The 22,134-nt window shown below is 39.0% G+C and overlaps 1 protein-coding gene across 5 annotated transcripts; it reads right to left on the bottom strand.

Annotated features, from left to right (window-relative positions):
* Positions 1–11,220: 11,220 nt before the first annotated feature.
* MAP65-1 (microtubule-associated proteins 65-1) lies at positions 11,221–19,527 on the bottom strand. 5 transcript variants are annotated; one of them, XM_082881638.1, is made up of 10 exons: positions 19,195–19,527; positions 18,216–18,305; positions 17,854–18,057; positions 17,466–17,714; positions 17,151–17,366; positions 16,022–16,177; positions 15,625–15,936; positions 13,822–13,909; positions 12,367–12,515; positions 11,221–11,813 (listed from the first exon to the last, which is right to left on the bottom strand). In XM_082881638.1, the coding sequence occupies exons 2-10, from the start codon at positions 18,285–18,287 to the stop codon at positions 11,502–11,504; spliced, it is 1,758 nt and encodes a 585-aa protein (XP_082737764.1). In that variant the 5' UTR covers positions 18,288–18,305; positions 19,195–19,527; the 3' UTR covers positions 11,221–11,501. The 5 variants fall into 5 exon arrangements, with proteins under 5 accessions (XP_082737764.1, XP_028078230.2, XP_082737765.1 ...); XM_028222429.2 differs by having other exon boundaries at positions 18,216–18,310; positions 19,195–19,485; XM_082881639.1 differs by having other exon boundaries at positions 17,863–18,057; positions 19,195–19,367.
* Between the last annotated feature and the right edge of the window lie 2,607 nt (positions 19,528–22,134).

The raw sequence follows: 22,134 nt of genomic DNA, 5'->3' as shown, positions 1-22,134 counted from the left end.
TATGCGAGGGAGAGAGGCTATCTCAAAAGTTGTTTTTTTTTTTTTTTTTTTTGATGGAGAAGTTATGCGAGGGGAAGGGGCTAACCAACATGTGGGTTTGGTTATGCGAGGGAGAGAGCCTAACTCAAAATATGATTTTTTTTTTTTTTTTTTTTTTTTCTTTATAGAAAAGTTATGCGAGGGAAAGGGGCTAAACAACATATGGGTTTTGTTATGTGAGAGAAAGGGGCTCTCTCAAAATAGTGCCTTAGCCTTAGCGAGGGAAAGAGGTTTTCTTTTTTTTTTTTTCTTTTTTTTTTTTTTTGTGGTGGGAAGGGTTATGCAAGGGGAAGGGGCTATGCGAGGGATGGATTATGTTGTGTGAGGGAAATGAAGATGAGTGCGAGGGGTAGGGGGGTGCAGCATTTTTTTTTTTTTTTTTTTTTTTTTTTTTTTTTTTTTTTAACTTCGGTGGGAAAGGTTACATGCGAGGGGTGAGGAGAGTTGCGAGGGATGGGCTTGGTTGTGCAAGGGAAAGGGGCTAGCTAAAAATATGATTTTTTTTTTTTTTTAACAAAAGAATTTGGTGAAATAAAGAAAAATGAAGCGAGGGAGAAGTGGTGCGAGGGGAAGTAAAGATTAATGCGAGGGATGGGGGGAGCTGCGAGGGATAGAGGCCTAGCAAGGGGAAGAGGCCTAACTCCAAATTTTATTTATTTATTTTTTTTTTTATTTTTTTTTTTTTATTTTTTTTTTTAACTTCGGTGGAAATAGTTAGAAAATTTGCGAGGGATAGAAACATATGTGGAAAGCGAGGGAAAGGGGAATTGGAGCAAAGGCGTACTTCGAGCGAGGGATAGAGGCCTAGCGAGGGGAAGAGGCCTAACTCAATTTTTTTTTTTTTTTTTTTTTTTTTTTAAAACTTCAGTGGATATAGTTAGAAAATTTGCGAGGGATAGAAACATATGTGGAAAGCGAGGGAAAGGGAAATTGGAGCAAAGGCGTACTTCGAGCGAGGGATAGAGGCCTAGCGAGGGGAAGAGGCCTAACTCAAAATATTTTTTTTTTTATTTTTTATTTTTTTATTTTATTATTATTATTATTATTATTATTTTATTATTATTATTATTATTTTATTTTTTTTTGGGAAGGGTTAGAAATTTAGGCAAGGAATAGAAACATAAATTTAGGCGAGGAATAGAAACATACCTGGAAGGCGAGGGAAGGGTCACTTCATGCGAGGGAAGGGTCACTTCATGCGAGGGAAAGGCCTAACTCAAATAGTGCCTTAGCGAGGGGAGGTTTTTTTTTTTTTTTTTTTGAAAAATGCACTTTAATGGTGAATGCCCTTTTTTGATTTGTAAGTTTTGTGTTGCTGGTTTTGGAGAATTCCTTAAGGAGCTTTACAAGTTATCCCCGGAGACAGCTTCTCTTGATGAGGTGTTGGCCCAACGTGTTGTTTTGGGCGAATTTCGAGATGCCGGATTAACAGATTGGAGGTGGGTTGGTTAGATGATTGGTTATCTCTTCTTGAATCCAAGGTCAGGAGGAGGATGATTGAGGCTGAGCTAGGCGAGGTAGATAAGGCTTTGGCTGCTGCTATACGAGTGGAGGAGGAACGTAAGAGAGCTTTGAATGAAGCAGAATTGGCGACTTCTAGCTTAACAGAAAAGAAAGCGATTCTTGAAGCAAGATTGGCGGGTGAAGATGAAGAAGATCAAGCTTCCAGAGTCTTGATTTAGTTGGATCATAGCTTTGTAGCATATGATAGCTTTATAGCCTAAAACTTTTTTTTGTATGTTGGAGATTTGGGCCTCCCTTTTTTTTGTAATTGAAAATCTTCGACTACTTAATGGAGCTGACTTTCGAGTTAAAGCGTCATCTTTTATTATTTGTGATTATAGTTAGAATAAGTGTGAAAAAGGACGATATTCATTGAAGAAGCCCAAATAATACATCTTGGTGTAGTACATTATATGGGTAATTTCTAAGGATAGTAAGCCTTCAACCATTTCGCATTGATGGGGCTTAAGAGGGTTTGAGAATCAGGCTCGGAAATTCTGTAATAGCCATTTTCATTGGCTTCCCTTACTATAAAAGGACCTTGCCACTTGGGTGTGAACTTGTGAGTTGATGTTCCCCTCATGACGTGAGGTGCAGCCCGCAACACTAAATCACCTTCTTGGAACTGTCTTGGTCGTACCAGAGTATCATAAGCTTTAGCTATACGGCTCTGGTAAACTCTAAGATTAGTTTGGGCCTTGTCCCTTCTTTCATCAAGGACTTCCAGTTCTGACGGCCTGGAGTACGGGCTAATTCCGCTTCGGAGGGCCATGCGAGCTGATGGTATGGTAATTTCCACTGGAAGGATGGCTTCCGTGCCATATACCAACGAAAATGGGGTCATTTGAGTTGGTCTTCTTTTGGATGTTCTGTACGCCCAGAGCGCCATTGGAAGCACATGTGCCCAGTCCCTTTGATAATCCTTGAGAGTCCTTGAAAGGATTCTAAGGAGTGTTTTGTTGGTTGCTTCAGCTTGTCCATTGCCCTGGGGGTAGTAAGGCGTTGATTTGTGGTGTGTGATGTCGTAGGAGACTAAGAGTTTCCCCACTTGGCAGTTGACAAAAGGGGTCCCGTTATCTGACAGGATTACTCTAGGAATACCAAAACGACATATAATGAATTCTCGAATGAAATTGGAGACGGCGGCTCCTGTTGCCTTCTTCAGGGGGATGGCTTCTACCCACTTAGTGTAAGTCTCCGTGGCCGCTACGATCCATATGTGTCCCTTTGACGGTGGAGAGATGGGGCCAATAAGATCCATAGCCCATGTGTGGAAAGGCCATGGTGAGCTCGAACTATGCAGATCGGTGGCTGGTGCATGAATAAGGTTACCATGGAGTTGACAGGGTTTGCAGCGTTTGGCATATATTTTGGCGTCTGCTTCCATGGTAGGCCAATAATAGCCTATATGCAAAAGATGTTGGAATAGCTTGGCTCCGCCTTGGTGCTCCGGCCCATGAGCAAGTTCTAAAACTTTATGGATTTCTGCTCCCGATAAGCAACGTAAAGGCTTCCCGTCAAATCCATGCCTGAAAAGTTGCCCTTCTTGCAAAAAGAATTTCGAGGCTCGCTTCTTGATTATTGCAGCTGCAGAGCGATCTGGCGGCAATGATGCTTCTTTGAGGTAATCTATATACACCTGACGCCAGTCGGAGGTGATTTCTGCGAAATTGCATTCAGCTTTTGGAGGGAATTCCTGGCATTTGGTGCATTTTCCCTGAAGGTCGTTTGCTTCTTTGGCCATAGTAGGCCAATAATATCCCTGTCGTTGTAGCCTCCTATAGAGGCTCACGTCTCCTGTTCCGCAAGAACGATCGTGAACCCCTTCTAGCTTAGACTTGGCTTCGGCAAGGTCGATGCATCGTGCTAGCAGACCCCCAGGCCCTCTGTAGTAGAGGACTCCTTGGTAAATTGTGAAGTGTTTGATTTCGCACAAAGGTAATTTACCTGAGGGGGCGCGGAGCTCATCGATGATTGGGGCTCTCCAGTCGGCGGGTTCTTTTTCAGGAAAAATAGTTGTTACCGAGCACGGCATGGAGCGCTTCAGTACTTCTATCTTAGTTGACTCTTCCGCAAATTCTACTTTAGAAGCCAAGGTAGCGAGGGCGTCTGGGTGTCGATTGTTGGAGCGAGGAGCGTGTTCTATCCTTACCCTGTCGAATTTGTCTGTCAACCTTTGGACAATGGTTCTGTACGAAGCTAAAGGCGGCTCTTTGATAGAATAGTCTCCATTGGTCTGCTTGACCACCAAATTAGAGTCGCCTTTGATACATAAAAGACTTACTTCTAGGTCGAGTGCTGCCATAAGTCCTAATATCAAGGCTTCGTATTCTGCTTCGTTGTTAGAGCATTTAAAATCTAGTTTATATGACAAATTGACTTCGGTTTGATTTGGGGAAACAAGGACTATTCCAGCTCCTCCCCCTTTAGAGGTGGACGATCCATCGAAACTCAAACTCCATTCTCCTTCGGTGTTTACTTCAGCTGCTTGGAACTCATCACCTGGCAATTCGTCCGAAGGCGGTTCATGTTCTCCACTAGGGAAGTGAGCTAAGAGGTCGGCAAGCGCTTGACTCTTGATGGCCTTGGGAGCTTTGCAAGTGATGTCGTATTCTGCTAATGATAGGAGCCAGCGAGCTGGCCTGCCGGAAAGCGCTGGTCTAGTGAGGAGAAAGCGGATAGGATCACTCCTGGTCATGAGATGGATGGGGTAAGAAAGAAGGTAATGACGGAGCTTCTTGGCTGCGAACACTAGGGCGAGGCAGTGTCGTTCAATGGGGGAATATCGGACCTCAGCCCCTTGGATGACTCTGCTTATGTAGTACACGGGCCGTTCAAGTCCGTCAATTTCCTGGGCGAGCAGAGCGCCGACTGATTTCGGCGTGGAAGTGATGTAGAGGAGTAAGGGCCTCGCCGGCTGAGGAGGAGTCATGGAGAGAGGGGATGTTAAGGCTGATTTCACTCCCTCGAATGCTTGTTGGTGTTCCTCATTCCAAATGAACCTGACATCCTTCTTCAGTAATGAATTGAAGGGTTGTGTTATTTCGGCCATAGCTGGGATAAACCGTCTCAAGTAGGATGCCCGACCAAAGAAGGTTCTCAACTCGTCTAGACTGGTTGGCCGTGGCATATTTTTGATGGCGGCGACCTTTGCTGGGTCGGGGTCTATCCCATGGCGATGAACGATACAGCCAAGGAACTTGCCGGCGGTGACTCCGAATGCGCACTTAAGCGGATTCATTCTGAGTCTGTATTTCTTACAACGTTCAAAAACTCTTTGGAGGTCTTTGAGGTGACTAGTCTCCTCTTTGGATTTCACCACCAAATCATCAATGTAACATTCCAAGGACTTGTGCAACATATCATGGAAAATGGCTGTCATAGCTCTCTGGTATGTTGCTCCCGCATTTTTCAGCCCAAAAGGCATTACAGTATAGAAAAAGTTGCCTATAGGAGTGCGAAATGCTGTCTTTGGGGCATCCTCTGGAGCCATCTTGATCTGGTTATAGCCGCTGAAGCCATCCATGAATGAGAACATATGATGACCCGCCGCTGAATCAATCAAGGTGTCTATGTTTGGGAGTGGGAACTCATCTTTGGGGCAAGATTTGTTTAGATCTCTGAAATCGACACACACTCGAATTTGACCGTTCTTTTTGATAACTGGGACGATACTAGAAAGCCAAGTGGGATGTTGGATGGGTTTGATGAACCCTGCTCCAAGCAGCTTCACCACTTCGTCCTTGATGTTGAGCTCCACCTCGGGCTTATAAAATCTTACTCCTTGCTTGACTGGGCGAGCCAGGGGGATGACGTTCAGACGGTGCATGGTAACATCTTTGTCTAATCCTGGCATTTCTTTATATGTCCATGCGAAAACGTCCGAATATTTTCTAATCAACTCGATGAGGGGCCCCCTCTGTTCTGCTGGGAGATCTTTGCAAATGAAGATGGGACGCCTGGGTTCTCCTTCAGAGGCTATGTTGATTTCTTCCAGTTCTTGTTTTTGGGGCCTAGGGCCATCCTGTAAACACTCTGGAGCAGGTCGGACTTCTTGCAATCCATCTTGCTTGGCGGGGACTTGGTTAGGAGATGAAATGGCTGCCTTGAGGGGTTTAACTTTTGAGCCTTCGGCTCCATCCAAATGAGTTACCGCAGGACAATGGGATTTGTCAGAGTGTTTATCCGTTGCTGGGAAAGCCACAACTTTTTTTCTCTTTCTGCTCTTCTTGTCTTTACTTTTTTTCTTCTTTTCCATTGGCGAGCGTTGGGCCAGCGCAGACAAGGTGTAGCAACAGTGATCTTCTCCACTTAGTTCACGATGGACAATTGCTACTTCGTCATTGGGGGTCGGCATTGGTAACAGTTGCCAACCCCTCGCACCGTCATAAACGGTATATCACTCTACCATCTTTTGTTTGAATCCTGGTGACTCTAGGGAGCTTTCTTGAGGGCTCTGATTTGGTGAACGTCTTTCTACGAGGTGGTGATGAACCTTCTTCAGAGAAGTCATCCCAGTCAGGTACAGGAGTTCCTCGAAGTGGCAGGGGAGGTTCGTTTTCGTCGACATGATTGTAAAATACTGCATCTGCCATGTGAGCTTCATCTACTCGAAAAGGCTTTTGAGAGCCAGTTACGGCTACTACTTCATTGTTGTAGATTGCTTTGACACATTGATGGTAGGTGGACGGAATCGCAGCATATCTATGAAGCCAAGTTCTCCCTAGGAGAGCCTGATAGGTCGTCTCTGCTTCTATAACATGAAACTTAGTAGTAGAGCGAATCGGTCCCACTACTAAGTCTAACTGGACATGACCCATGGTTTTAATTTTTTGGCTTCCAAAACCGGTGATGGAGATGGGTTGTCTGACTAAGTGCTTTTGTGGGATCCCGGCCGTCTGGAAAGTAGAATAAGGCATCACATTGAGTGAAGCTCCTCCATCCATGAATCCTCTTTGAAACTCCATCCCATTGATGAATACTGGGACGTATAGGGGACGGTTATGTGGAAATGGTACTTGTTTGTCGGCCTCGGTAAAGGTTATTGCCAAGGAGTTATCCCGAAATGCTTTTCTCACTGATCCGCTTACGCTCATGCACGTTTCACCATTCTGCTCTGCAAGTCTTAAAAAGGCCTTGGTGGCTTCAAAGCGTGTTGCTTCAGACAGGCCGAATTGGTCGAAGAACCATTTGAACTTTGTCGATTTCTTAAGTGCTATCACACGTCTAGTCTCAAAATCCGGACAAGTGGGAGCTGGGAGTTCAGAGAGCTCGCACACCATTGGCTCTTCCATCTCGTCATAATGCGAAAGCATCATGACTGTCTTGCCATTATCCTTATGGCGCGGGAGAGGATCTTTCAAGACATCTTCTGTTTGGCGAGGTAACTCCAAAGCGTCTTCAGACATCATCTTTCGAACTAAGGATCTGAGTGCCCAGCATTCCGTAGTAGGATGTTTAACAGAACGATGGTATATGCAATAGTCTGCCCGCGCTTGATCCTTTTTGTTAACAGGTTGCCTTGGCTCGGGAAGGTGAACTTTTCCATCTTCCACCCAAGCATTGAGGAGTGCCTGTGCCTCATTCACTGAGATAGGTAATGGTGGGGGAATTTGATCGAACTTTCTCTTTTTTGCCTGCGGGTCTTCTCTTCCCCAAGAGGAGCCCTTGGCTGCATACACAGCGTGGTTGCGTCGGTTAGGCCTCCATGAGGAAGGTTGAGGTACTGTTGGTCGCCATGAGTGGGGTTGCGGTGCTGTCATTCGTGCCCCTGCTCTTACTGTTTCACTTATGTTTCGGGCCGCAGCACATAAAGCGGAAAAGTCAGGGAAGTGGTGGTTAACCAGCTGGAGTTTATAAGTCGTGATCATTCCTTCAATGCACAATGATACCAGCTGGTGTTCTTCCATTGGGTCTTGAATGTCTACTGCTTTTTCCCTGAAACGGCGCACGTAAACGAGGATGTCCTCCCCAAGTCGTTGTGTTTCCCTCATAAGATGAAGGGTGGTTAACCTCTCTTCAACATAGAAGAACTTGATGTAAAACTTTTTTACCAAGTCTTCCCATGAAGAAATAGAGCCAGCAGCGAGGTTAGCATACCACGAGAATGCTCGATCTGTGAGAGATTTGGAGAATTCTCTCATGCGGAGGTTTCGGTCTTCTCGGTGAGCTCCAAGGGCGTCAAGAAAGCGTGAAACATGCTCCCTGGCGTTCCCTTTTCGTCCGTCGAAGCGAACAAACTTGGGTACTGTATATCCCGCCGGATATGGAAGACTTGCGATGTGAATAGGGTAAGGAGGACGGAGATCCAATTCTGGGGAGGCAGGGATGTGACCTTTGTTTGTCTGAAGTAGGCTATGTATGTGCTCTTTTACGACCTCCAATGTTAATGGCTGGGAAGGGTTCTGATTTGCCGGAAGAGCTGGAAAGCCAGTCGAAGCCACCGCGATGGGAGCTCCACTAATGGACCCAACTTGTGGTGGGGATGTCTGGCTGGGAGCTAATGGAGGGAGCGGGGGGGCTGTTTGTCCTCCCGCTTGGGTTCGCGAGTCGTTTTGCGTAGCGAGGTTGGCTTCTGAGCCATTTTGGGGTAATGGCAGAACGCCATTTTGAGATGATGTAGGAGGGTTAGATGATGATGGGAGCGTAGGTGCCCTTTGTAAGGCCAGCAGGGCGTCCATTAAGAGTTGTTGGTTCTGTTGAAGGGAGGTGACGCTCTCAGTCAATACACGTAGCTGATTTGTTATAACCGGTTGGGAGGATTGTTCTTCCGGAGAGCCACCGGAGTTGTGTTCCGAGGTCTCCGCCAGGATCTCCCTACCGCCACCTTGGGACGTCGCTACTCCAGTTCCAGTGTTCTTTTTGGGTGCCATGCGAAGCGAGCACCACTCTTCCCCAGCAGAGTATAATGTGGGTGAGAGGTGTGGTTAGAGGTAGTCCGGGAAGATGGCGGGCACTTCGATGGCTTGGGATCACCGGAGGTGGAGAGGAGGAGGTCAAGGCAAGCTTGGAGAGGGAGAGGTTGGCAGTGATAGACCTTTGAACACTAATATAAAGTATGAGGGAGTGTTTTAGCATGGAACTTGGTTGTATTGTTGTTGTTGTGTCTCGCTGCATATACGATACGTTATATAGGCCGCAGGAGTATTGGAGCCCAAGCAAACTGTTGGACAGGTGGCTCGTTCTCCTCAACTCTGCCAGAACTGATATAAGCCCTTCTGCCGTCTGTGGCTTGCCGGCAGGCGGAGAGCAACGTTTCGTGGCAGGCAGAAAGTAACGTTTCGTATATGCATCAGATGACATGAACGTAAGGTCATTGTTACCTCTTCTCCAAGCCTGGTCAAGATAGAGTTGTCTTAGCAAGAAGACAACTATCTCGACGATCCCATGACCTCAGCCGCCAGTCCAGTATCCTCTGATGATCCCGAGCAGTAGTGCCTGGGTCCTGCTCCCAACCCAGGCATCCAAGTAGATAAATGGGCCAGGGCCCACCTTAGTGTTTAAGAGAGCCAAGGGCTCGCTTCCAAGTGACCAAGTAGGAGAATGGGCCGCGGGCTTAGCTCAATGTTTAAGAGAGGGGCTATTGTTTATCAATCCAAGTACAAGTGAGCCGGGGGCTGATTGTATTGTTGTTTGGCCTTGGAGCTAGGTATGAAGGACCATGGGCCCTGCGGGGCCATGGTGCTGCCTGTTGCAGGGCTCTTCATATCTAGATATATTTGGGCTTGTATATATGCTCCCGCTTAGGCTAAGCATATAGTTTTGGTTGCCTTGGCACATGACGCCCGTAGGGCTCGCCATGTAGTAAACATACGACATGCCCGACGTGGTGCCTTATTGGTCTGCCACGTGGGTGGGGTTTTGGTGATGTGGGCTTGCCACGTATTGAGCTTGATACAAGTACCCACACTATTCTATAATCTTTGAATGAGCAATAAAGAGTTCATGAGAATATAAACTACTCTCACATTAATCTTCGCACACCACTTCTCTACTTCTAAACAAGCTCGGACTTCAGCAACCAAAGCAGACAATGCAACAAAGGCGAACTTCTTCCATAAAATTTGATTTCCTTTGTTATCCATTCCAACCCATGCTGCTCCCGCCTTGGATGTATTTTCCTTCTATGCTCCATCAATGACAAACCTGTCATGTGGACACCAATTTACAGAATTAGATATTACAAATTAATTTTCAGAAGGATCACCACCCACATTTCTGCTGTCCAATGGCACATCATTAATAGTAAATATCCAAATTTGCTCAGTCACCACATGGAGAGAGTTAATATATCTCAATACATAAACAGGGTCTTCCACCCCATACTCAGATGTTGCTTTATTTCTGTCATGCCAAATTCCCCACAAAACCTAAATGGATTCGATGATTGCATCATCATCTGGCGCTTTTTAGAACCATTGCCCCAACCATTCATGAATCATACATTCCTCTTCGTCATCAAAATTAAGCCCAAGACCAGACCCCCTCCACACATGCCTAGAGAAAATACATTGAAAACAAAAATATTCTAATGGTTCCTCTTCCACACCACACCTTGAACACACAGGGTCTAACAGAACGCCCCAACGCACAATAAGATTTTTAACAAATAAGATTCTATGTAAAAGCTTTCAAATAAAAAGAATTCATTTTGGAGGCACCTTTAATTTCCATAGCTTCTTCCAACACCCACTAGAGTCCCAAATACCCGAAAGATGCACCATCTGTCCCCCTTTCATATCTAGAAATAATCCAAACTAAATCGAATATTGTCCATCCTTAGTCAGCGTCCACACTAACTGATTTACTAACTTGGGAGAGATGTATATTCAGGTCTCGTTTGGGAACCCTTTCTTTTAATCAAAAAATCAAAAAGTTATTAAATTAGTTAAAAAGTCAATAACTCATATCAAAAAGTCAAAGATTCTCTTTTCTCTCTATTTTTTGCACATCTTTTCGTAAAAAGCCAAAAAATCATCCCACATACTAATTTTTTTTAACTCATATTTTAACCTAATCAAAAAATTACTAAATTAGTCTGTTCTCAAATGAAGCCTCAACATATGATTAACCATATGTTCTGGAAAAAAAGTCCGAACAAATAGGTCTCTCCACGAACTAATATTCTGATTAATAAGATGAGCAACTTTAATGCGGTGTATGGTTGAGAGATTTGAAGAGAGATTTAGAAAGGAAAATAAAAAAGCTAAGTGAAATGTGAATAAATATACCTATATTTCACATAATTTCACACACCTTTTCCTTTTCCCTTTCCAAATCCCTCCCCCAAATCCCCCAACCAAATATAGCATAAAAGATCTGAAAAATCTACTCATCCCCCTTCCTACACCTCACTACAATGTCAATGATTTGAGACGACCTACATGATCCCCTTCAATAGGCTAGGATCTCAAATGAAAATATTTTATAAGAAACGTGCAGCCTTAAACACTAGCTAGCGACTAATGAAAGTGAGACTGGCAAGTACCTAAAATTGTTAACTTTAACCTCAACTTCAACAAAAAGACCAAATTCAAACTAACTTTAAAATGTAAATATCAAGTTATTCAATTTAAAACAATAAGAGCAAAAAAAAAGATTTAAATCAAACTACAATATTTAAAAGTGTAATTTACCCTACTAGACATAGTACAATGACATATATAGATGTTGCTTCACTTTTCTTGATAAATCTCACAATGGTATAAAAACTTAATACTTGGAACAAGACCCCGTGCATACAAACATAGATCTCAAGCAAAATGCTACAAAAGCAATATAAATAAAATAATAATTAAAAAAGAAAACTTATGAATGCCAATACAACACGCAAACAATCCCGTCTCGACTTTCCATCACTCACTGTTCAAACAAGTGTCCCTACTGCAGCAACTAAGTTAGTAATATAACAGTATTAATATCACAGGAGAGTTAAAACCTACGGATCGGATTCAATTGTGTCACGGTGAAGTTGGAACAGGCTCAGTGCCAGAAACATGGGAGGCAGCATCCTCTTTTGATATGGCAACATAGTTCACCGGAGCAACAGGCCTTGTATTGTCCCTCTTCCCCTCCTTGCTTACAGACTTCCCACCGTTTTGATGAACATTAAGAGACAACCGTCGGTTGGGAGTCCCATTGGCACCTCCATTTGCACGTGGGCCCACCACCTTTTTGTTACCGAGACTCGGTCGACCAGGGCTCGGGCTTGGCCTTGAACCAAAGATGGATTCTTGTTCTGTGTTGAACTGTTCATGGAACTTTTTCTGGTCCTGTCAAGTCCAAAGATGCGAATCCATGTTTAGGATAAGAAAGATTTCCCAAACTAGCAACCAGCTAGCGCTTAGCTCAAACAAAATTGAGGCTGTGCCAGATGACTAATGCTCCATTTGTTTCAGCAGAAAACATTTTCTGATAGAGAACTTTTTCCAATGTTTGGTTACATCCTTGCAATTAATGTATTAGCAATTGTATTGGTGGTGGTGATAGTGGTGGGTGATGGTGGTAGTGGCGGTGCCGTAGTACAGGTGGAGGTGGTAGTAGTAGTGGTAGTGGCGGTATGGTAAGGGTAACGGTAGTGTAGTATGGTGGCATTGGTAAAACTTTAGTCAAAAAAATATTTTCCACTTCTCAAAAGTGGAAAACATTATTCATAAAAATAAGCTTGTCTTTGTTAATCATGAAAAATGTTTTCCATTGATTTTTGTTTTTTGTTGTCCAAACACTATAAACTACAGAAAACATGATCCATCCAAACAAACAGAGGGCAATTATCACATGCACTATTAAGTATGTAATCATCACTTGCAATCAATTTGGACTTACTCTCATCCTTCGCTTCTCTTCTTCTCTGTCATGCCTGAGCATTGCATATTCATCCAGCATTGCAAGTAGAGGAACACCGTCATAAGTAAATGATCCGCCACGATCTTCTTCCCACGCCCGAGTTTTGGCAACCAATGTGTCCACAAGAGCTACATGACACAAAGCCAATTAATAGCTGTTAATTTGTAATTAGCCCAATAGTTGTTTGAATCTATTAGCTCAAAATTTCCATAAATGATATTTATCCCAATAAGCAAAAAATGGCTAAGGTTGTATCTTCTAGTTGAAACTCCATTACATAACCTTCATGACCTTTAAAATATGAGTAATTAAATGGTAGTCGATAAAAACTGAAACCATGACCACCATCGAAGGCCATTTACCTACTGATTTTTTGGGTAATGCATTACCTACTGACTTTACTTTAGACTGAACTCTGTTTATAGTTTTGGCAACCAATGTGTGTCCACAGAGCTACATGACATGAAAACCAATTAATAGCTATTATTTACAACAGATCTTTGCATAAGACAACTAGCAATAGTTATTTGCATCTTCAAGTTCACAACTATTTCCACAAATTGTCGGAGTACATACATTAATACTAGTTCAAACTCCGTGACATAACCTTAATGGCCTTTAAAATATGAGTACTTAATAAAGAGCAACCTACCAAATAGGTCTTAATAGTAAGACTTAAAAATAAGTCCTAATACGATCGTCGCTAAAAATAATTTTTTGTAACGCTTTTTTACATGTCGCTAAAAATTGACAATTTGTGTCACGGTTTTTATAAATTGTCGCAAAACTTACAATTAGTGACATTTTTCTATGACGAATTTTTCAACCTGTCGTTAAAAGTTAAAAATTAGTGACTTTTTCTGACATCGCAAAAACTTAAAATTAGTGACATTTTTTGTGACAATTTTCAAACTATCGTTGAAAATTAACAATTAGTGACGTTTTTTAATAATGTATGAAAATATCATTAATTATCATAGGACCTATTGGACAATAAGTCCACTTAGTAGGACCTACAAGTAAGTCCCCCTTCAATAAAAGGAAATGATTATTGAAACCAACCAACAGTGAAGCCCATTACCTACTGATTTGATGTCAAATTGAAGTCTGTTTACGCATAAGAAACTATAAAAACAAAATTAAAACCTCCTCTACAAGCAAAAGTCATTTGTGATCCATACAATGGGTTTTAAAGAAGAGTGAACAGAATGATGAAGTCCTCAAAAGAAAGTCACATTAATGTAAATCACAAGATAGCTCTAAGACCAAGGTAATTTAATATAAACGTTGTAAAGAGAGAATTGCAAAAATAGAGATCCTAACATGTGAAAGTAAGCAAGCATAGCATACATATGTCACCTTTGATGTGTGCATGTGAAGTGCTGTACCAATATAAAATTGTATACGATGGTTGTCCTCAGATTCTGGACATACCTGGAATTTTGCTTACTAGAATACGGGCTTTTTCAGCCCGCTTGAGATTTAAGTGTGCACCTCTACTCGCGTTATACCTGTTATCATCCTGATTCATAGACATAATATCAGACATGGTAACATAAAGGGAAGACACTGCCACAAAGCATATTGTTTTGATGATTTACATACCCATTTCCAATGCAGAGATCAAATCTTCACAGATCAATAGGAAATGGTGGGATGTATGCATATTGTATACATACAAAGTTAGGAGAAACAAAATGACCAAATAAGAAGAATTTTGTGCTGGCAGTTGACATGATGAAATTAAAGAAAAGATTTGTTAGGCAAAAACAGATCAATGAACTATGTAAAGCATGTTAAATTGCAAGAGATTAACAGTTGATAATTGACAGAGAGGACCATAGATAACACAGAATCATGTCTGATCAATGCTGCAACAGAATGGTGCCAGTAGATGTAGAAAGAGAGCAGAAGGGTGCCCCCAGTTATTCACTACCAAGAAGAGGTATATAGATGGATCAGACAATTATAAATTTCATGCCCTCCCTTACCAAAAACTACTCCTTTTTTCCAATACTCATGCTTAGATTTATATTTCCTTCTTGTTCTGGATTCATTTTTACAATTTTCAATCTGGTTCCTTGACAACTAAATGATATGCAGAAGAAAATCACATAAGGAAGAAGAGGACTATATGCATTGGAAAGTCCATGCATGCAACTTACTAATGTAATACACAGTTTGCATGCAATATCATGAACAGAACAATCTACTCATCAATGTATTTTTATGTATAACACAAACAGAACAATCCATGGTGTGGCCAATGGCTATCATATGATGGTTTGACAGGATTATTCTAACTAAAGGGGTGTTTGGTAAAGGCTTTTTTTTGGCTGTTTGGGCTAAAATTCACAAGATGACAAAATAGACTAAAATAGCCAATAAGACAAAATGTCACATCAAACCCAAAATCATTTCACTTTTTCTCTCACAAACATCATATCCAACTACAAAAAAATCCAACTATCTTTTCAAATACACAAATTTTAGCCTACTAAAACAGCAACTTCCCAAACACCCACTAAGGCCAAGTTTGGGAAGACTAAAAAAGTGCACTTTTTGTATTTTTGGACTAAAAAATTGAGGTTGAAAATATGGATGTTTGGGTTAACTTTTTGACTTTTTATTGAAAAATGTGTAATAAAAAATTGTAAAAATTGATTTGTAGGGAAAAATTTGAATTGGGAGTTGTGCAGCCGTAATTGTTTACTTTTGGTGAATAGTGTTAACTTTTTAACTTTTTGAGTAACTTTTTGGCTTTTTTTGAAGTCCCCAAACTTGGTCTAAATCCCATACATGTACAATACTTTGACAAGCAAGCAGAGGGTAAATTACAAAATAGCTATTGGAAACTTCTGGCACAAAACTTCCCAAAAAGTAACCCCCAAACCATAATATTGATATATATGGGCTATACTGTACCCAGTCAGTATGTCCAACTAACATTCATGTTGACAGGTAACAAAGAGATTAGGGGGGTATGAGTTCCAAGTGCATTATCAGAAGCATGACGAATCATATTTTTAGCAAAAATAGGGCTAAGCCAATTACGTAATCAAAAATTTCTTTAACAATGAGACACTGGAATCAGTTGCATGACTGAATTGAAGGTGGGCAAAGAATATCGTTGTCTCAAGTTGGTGGAAGAAGAGTAATACCGCAGACAACACATGCTACACTTTCACTGAAAAACAGAATAACAAACACACAAGGAGAAAGTGAAAGCAAAAATACCCTATTGTAGTCTTCAAGCCAACTCTCTTCTTCACAAGCTGACATCCATTTCTCAACCTTATCCAATATGTCTTTCCTGCTGAGAGCCTCTTCCTTTGCGTTTACTATCTGGTTATCCATGTCAGCAAGTAATTCAGAAGGCTCAACATTCCCAGAATCAATCAGACCCATAATCTTCTCTCGAGCAGCCTCTGGATCAATCTCAATATGGGCGTGAGCAAAAATATCTTCAAGCTCAGCTTGCTTTTTGAAAGCAATTTCCTTCATCCTGCTAGCTTTTAGCTGATCAAGTCTTTCAACTTCCACCTCAGCCTTGACAACAAAAACCAAGTTAATCAATAAACAGCACGGTATATTAAACTAATTAAATTTCTGTGAGGTAGTGGACTTCAAGTACCTGTTCTATCAAATCCAGAGCAAGAGCCCCAGGGATGGTCACTTCATCTACCGAAGCCGATATGTTACAGGTAACATGATCAAACAAACTCCGGTCTTCTTCGGGCGTATCCATTAAGTTCCAAAGGTCAATTAGCTGAGTCGCTAACTCTTGAAGCTGTTGAGGCAAGATGCAAATTAGAAGACTATTCAGGTTGTTGGAACATATAGCAGATATAGGCAATGCTCAAAGTAACATACTGTAGACAAATAACTAAATAACTTCAATCAATAAGTTGTCCTCGCTATATGCACCAATTCATGTTTTAACATAAGATAGTGCACGGAAGAGACATATATAAAGAAAGTAAAAGAAAAATGCTCAAATTTTAAAACAATGATGAATTGAAATAAAAACTTGTTAATTGGAGAAGTGGCAAGAAAAGCTAGCAGGATACATGGAGAATGGAAAAGATACTTTCCAAGAGATGGTGCTTAAGAAGTTACATAAAAAGCTCGTATATTCTAACAGCATGTAATATGCATGACAAAACAACAGCAGGCACACAGTCTAAAGCCTGTGATTCAAAGCAGCATATGTACACTACGTGCAGCAAAAGTGTAGGGGGAAAAAGTCCTTCAGTTTGTTTGGTTTCAGTTTTCTAAATTCAGTTTTCTGAATATTGATTTTTTTGTTTTTCGTGTTTTTTTTGTTTTTAGTGAATATTTTTAAAATTTTAAGCATTTTTTTTACTTTTTTAGATGCACCTTACTTAGATATATCTAAAAAATAAAATATTTGTGAAAAAAATATTTTAAAAAAATAATAAATACACAAAAATACGAAAAATATACTATTTTTTGTATTTTTTTCGTATTTTTGGTATTTAGTGAATTTTTAAAGATTTTTTTCATAAAAATTATATTTTTTAAGTGTATTTATGTTAGGTGTGTCTAAAAATTAAAAAAAAATACTTAAAATATTAAACAAATTCAGTAAAAACAAAAAAATAAAAAAAACAAAAAAGTAGAATTTTCTGAAATGTGTTTTCAAAAAACTGGAAACGAACATAGTGATTTTTTTTTCTTGAACTTCTCTTACAAGTATCAAGGGCTGAATTGTTAAAAATAAAAATAAAACAAACAAATACCTTATGCAACCTCCGCTTTTTATCTTCTTTTAGTGCTAAGACCGTCTTAGCAAGTCTAGATAGGGTGTCATTGCTAATGCTTTTGGATTGCACACCAGTTGAGTCATTTAAGCTTGGATGGACTTCAGTAACTGTACTGAAGAAGTCCATCCCCAGGACAGCACAGAGATCATGCACAGTACTTACAAATTCAAGGACTTTGTGCAATCTCTCACTCTGCCAGACCAAAGAAACAATCAACAATCATCCAGTGAGTGATAGAAGATAGTCAAACTCCTATTAACTGAACAACTTTTTATGAGGTAAAGAATTTACCTTTTCCTTTTGCAGTTCTTGGAGTTGAGATTGAAACTCATCCAACTTCTTCAGTGATAGGTCAGTCTCATCAACTACAGGATTTCCCACCTGCTCGTTAGTCCCCATTATTTCTCCACATATCTTTTGTATCTGTGATTGTACATCAAAAAACTCATTTATCCTCTCCTCTTTCTGTTTCCACAGCTGTTCCAGTGCTGGTGCAATGGACGCAAGTTGCTCCTTTATCGTTCCCGAAGTCTTCTCGGGCTGCAAAACAAGGCAACGAAAACTATGAGGACCCAGTTCAAAAACTCCCACAAAAGACTTGAGAAAGCTGTACTTATATCTACACGACATTAAGAACTTCTTTTATACTGTTCCACATTAAAGAAAAGTGGCTACTAACAATTCCTACAAAAGTTTTCTCCCCGAGAGCAGATAGAAGACTGGACAGTTCAACTTTGGCATCTGCCAAGGCCTGAAGAAGTTGTGACCTCGACTTTGCAGCCAGGTCAACCTTCCTCTTGTAGACATCCAAGCACTCCTGCTCTAACTGAAGAAGCATCTTGTCCCGTTCCACATCACATTCCCCGACCTCATCCCAAATTTGCTGCATTAAAAACACGGATTACTTTACTATTAGCCAGTTATACCGTTCACAAATCACAACTTATTAGTTCTGCTTATAACAATAGAACAACTAACAAGATGTCTAATAAACTAAAACTGAACAGAATACAGAAAATCAAGGAATTTAAAATGGATTGCCTGCAATTGCTGCAGCAGAGAACCACAGGTAGTTTCACCAAGAAGAGGATTCTGTGCATCCACTTCCGCCATTCACGCTATTGCCAGAACCTACTCTGCACCACACATGGTATTCAAAAAGTCAATCTTAATTAATTGTCTCATCTCATATGTGCTTAGAAAATACAACTAAATAAATGGGAAAAGAAATAAAGAATATACAAATATAATTCAACGTGGATATGGTCACATTTGCTGATCTATTAGAGCAACCTAACTTCAAGCAGGACAAAAACGAAAACAAAACAAAACATTTTCCATTAAATAGGCGACATCATCAACACCATTTATCCTTTTAAATTTTGTGCAAAAACAATTTTAAAAAATTTGAAAACAACCCTTTTTTGGCTTCCAAAAAATTGGTCGTTTCCAGAAAAAAAATTCAAAATTTGTTTTCAGAAACAATTCACCAAACAAGTTTATTAATCTTTTAACTAAAAACGAAAACACAACCAAACATGCTCATACTTTCTCATGTAAAGATTCAAATCCATTTCAGATCTCAAACATTATTCTTAACTTGAATCAAGAGACACCGGACTTAAAGCCACACTACAGTAATATACTCATGTGCACCCAATCCCACTAAATTTACCAAGAAATAGCATTAAATCCAAAATTAAACTTCCATTAACAAAAAAAGCACCATTAAGCACAAGATCTCCGGGTTAACAACACAACAGTCATAGTTACAAGCAATTCACTTCACAAACAATGTATAAAACCATAAAATATTCAACTGAATCTCCAAAACCCTCATTTTAAAGCAAATGCGTACCAATCCATAACCACAAACCTTACATTTAGTACAATCGAGTGAGTATGAACTTTCAAAACTCTCAGATCTCAAACTCAAAGTGCATTCTATACGAGATCACGGACAGAGCATTTTGACTGAAACGCAAAACCGAAAAAAAGCTGAATGGCAGAGAATGCTTACCGAGAGATCGTACTTGGAGTTAGGGTTTTCAGGTTTGTGGACTCAGATCTAAACAATTTTGGTCTCACAGTCAGTGTGTTTGGGTTTGGAACGAAGAGGAAGAAGAGACAGTGATTGTCGAGCAAGAAAAGGACAGAAAGGAAAAGAAAATTGAGATAGAAATTTGAGTGGGTGGGGTCGGTTTTATACGTATAATTGTCCGAGAGAAGATAGTCATCTTGTTAAGACCCTGTTTTTTGGTTTAATTACGACTATGACACTGTCAGAGTAGCCCATGTTACTGATGAGAAACTTAAGGAAGGTGGGTTTGCCTTGAAAGATGAAAGAAGGAATGAGACTGGGTGTGGTTTGGAAACTCGTCTTTTTAGTTAGGAAGTTATTAAATTAGTTAAAGAATTAATAATTTATATTAAAAAAATAAAAAAAAATTCTTTATTTTTTATATATTTTTCGTAAAAAATTAAAAAATCATTCTAAACATATTAATTTTTTTAAACTTATATTTTAGTCAAATAGTTAAAAAATTATTTAAATTAACCTATTCCCAGATGAGGCCTGAGACAGAAATGGGCCACATTCATATTGTATTTATTTTAAGAGATGAAGAGAGAATTTAAAATATTTATAATTTTAATTATGTAGTGTATTTTAACTTATGAAGGGTAGAATTATAATTTTATTAGTAGCTAAAAATCAATTTCTCAAATGAAAAAAAATGTAAAAAAGCCAGTTTTTGGCTTTTACTACAAATTAAAAAAAGTTGCTAAAAGCCAACTTCCCAAAATAGCACATTATAAGTCCTCTGAATTAGAATGGGCTTTGATATTGGGTTTGAGATGGAGGTCAAAGATTTGGTATTAAAAAATTAGTCCTCCAGTTTAGTTTTTTATTTTATTTTTATATGATGTTTTTTTTTTTAATATTAATGTTTAATTTTTTTGTATTTTTTGTTAAGTAAAAATCATTTTTATTTGTTTTATTATTTTATATTTCCTTCATATAAAAATAATTTAACAATCCCACACTAACAACTATCATCAAAATAAACACAATTTTACTTAATCATCTCCCTTTTAATTTCCTCACTATCAATCCCCTCTATTCTACTTCTAAAAACAAACAGACACCAAGTGATTTTGGGACGTTTGGCAACACCAATAATAAGTTATTTATTGATTTACTTTGGTTAAATTATCTCTTTATTTTTTTCATGCCTTTTTGTAATAACTAAAAAATTGAGCTTAGAGCATTTCCAATGGTTGTTGCTATAATATCATTGTTATTGCTATAATTTGATAATGAATAGTGTTATTTTGCTAAATTATAGCAATGGTGCTCTAGTGGTCACTTGCTATTTTGGCAATTTCCAACCAACTTTCCCTCTTAGTTTGCAGGTGTTGTTTGGAAATAGGTTTTTTTGTGATTTTATTTTTGTTTATTTTTTGTCTTTTATGACCTTTTTTTTAAATATTTGTAAAAAAATATATATTTATATTATTCCCGACTAGATAAATATAAAAAATTAAAAAAAAATGGAAAATTAGAAGAAAAAAATTAAATATAATTCAATTTGAAAAATTACTTGGTTTTCTACTGTTTCAATTCTGTTTTTTCAACTAAATTTTGAGCCACAAATATGTTCACATTTGCTGATGTGGCATGCTTAGCAATTGCTATTTTACTTGCCAAATTTGAGAACAGATATGGCATATGCCATCTTTGGCAAGTAAAATAATGAGCCATTGGAGACCCATTTTTTATTACTATTGCTAAATTATAACTTTGGCAAGTGTTTTGAGAGTTCCATTGGAGATGCTCTTATAAGTCATACCCAAAACAGTAATGTTTCAACTTGTATTTTATTCGTTAAAGTAAGGATTATTTACATTAAGACCCTCTAAACTGTTGAGAAGTATCACTTTGACCCATAAACTATAAAATGATACAAGTGGACCCTCTAAATTATTGAAATTTATCACTTTCCCTCTAAATTATAAAACCATACAAATATCCCTGAATTATAAAAACGTACAAATTTATCATTAACGGATGGGGTCAAAGTGAAACATGCTAATAGTTTAAGGAGCTTATTTGTATGATTTTATAATTTATGAATAAAGTGATACTTCTCAATAGTTCAAGGAGTCCATTTATGTGCTTTTAAAATTTAGAGAGTCAAAGTAATACTTATCAATAGTTTAGAAGTTTTTTATGTAAATAACCCTTAAATTAATGCAATTTATCACTTTTTATGTTAAATTTAATAGTAATGCTAAGGAACCAAATGTTTTATTAAAATTTGTATCAAATACTCGTGCACGAGTGTGAGACCCACATAGGTGTGGAATCCACTTTTACGTGAGAGGTTTAATGAAAACGTTGATAAAACATTTGGAGTTTTTAACTTTTTTGTAAAAAGATAAATTACATTAAACTCCATTGAGGTTTAAAAATACAATTAATTTCATATTTTTAACACAATTAGATTAGCATTTCTTAAAGCATTAATTTACACAACAGTTGAATCATTTTTCATCAATAATTCGTTAATCAAGAAAAAATTATGCTATTATCTCTTATTTACTAATATGTATATTTATTTTTGTTTATTTAAATGCATACTTATTATTTGCATCAATAATGTTTCGTAGCTCGAAACATTTTGGCCCGAATGGCTCGACTATTCAAAACGACGTCATTTTGAATAGTTTTTTTTTTTTCTTTTTCTCTTCTGCCATGTTTTGTCTTTGAATAGACAGAAGAAAGAGGAGGAAGATAGAAGAAGAGAATGAGAAGACAAAGAGACAGACAAGACAAATGAGGGTGATTTGTTAGCTTTCCTAGATTTTTTATTTGGGTTTGATTTGGCTCTCTCTCTCTCTCTCTCTCTCTCTCTCTTCTTCACTCCAAAGGCCTCCTCCTTCTCTTTCTCCTTCTCTG

The sequence above is a fragment of the Camellia sinensis genome, chromosome 7, assembly GCF_055761805.1.
Source record: "Camellia sinensis isolate YWXY chromosome 7, ASM5576180v1, whole genome shotgun sequence".
Taxonomy (NCBI): Eukaryota; Viridiplantae; Streptophyta; class Magnoliopsida; order Ericales; family Theaceae; genus Camellia; species Camellia sinensis.
The sequence above is the reverse complement of the archived record's forward strand: the minus strand, read 5'-3'. Positions and strand labels throughout refer to the sequence as shown.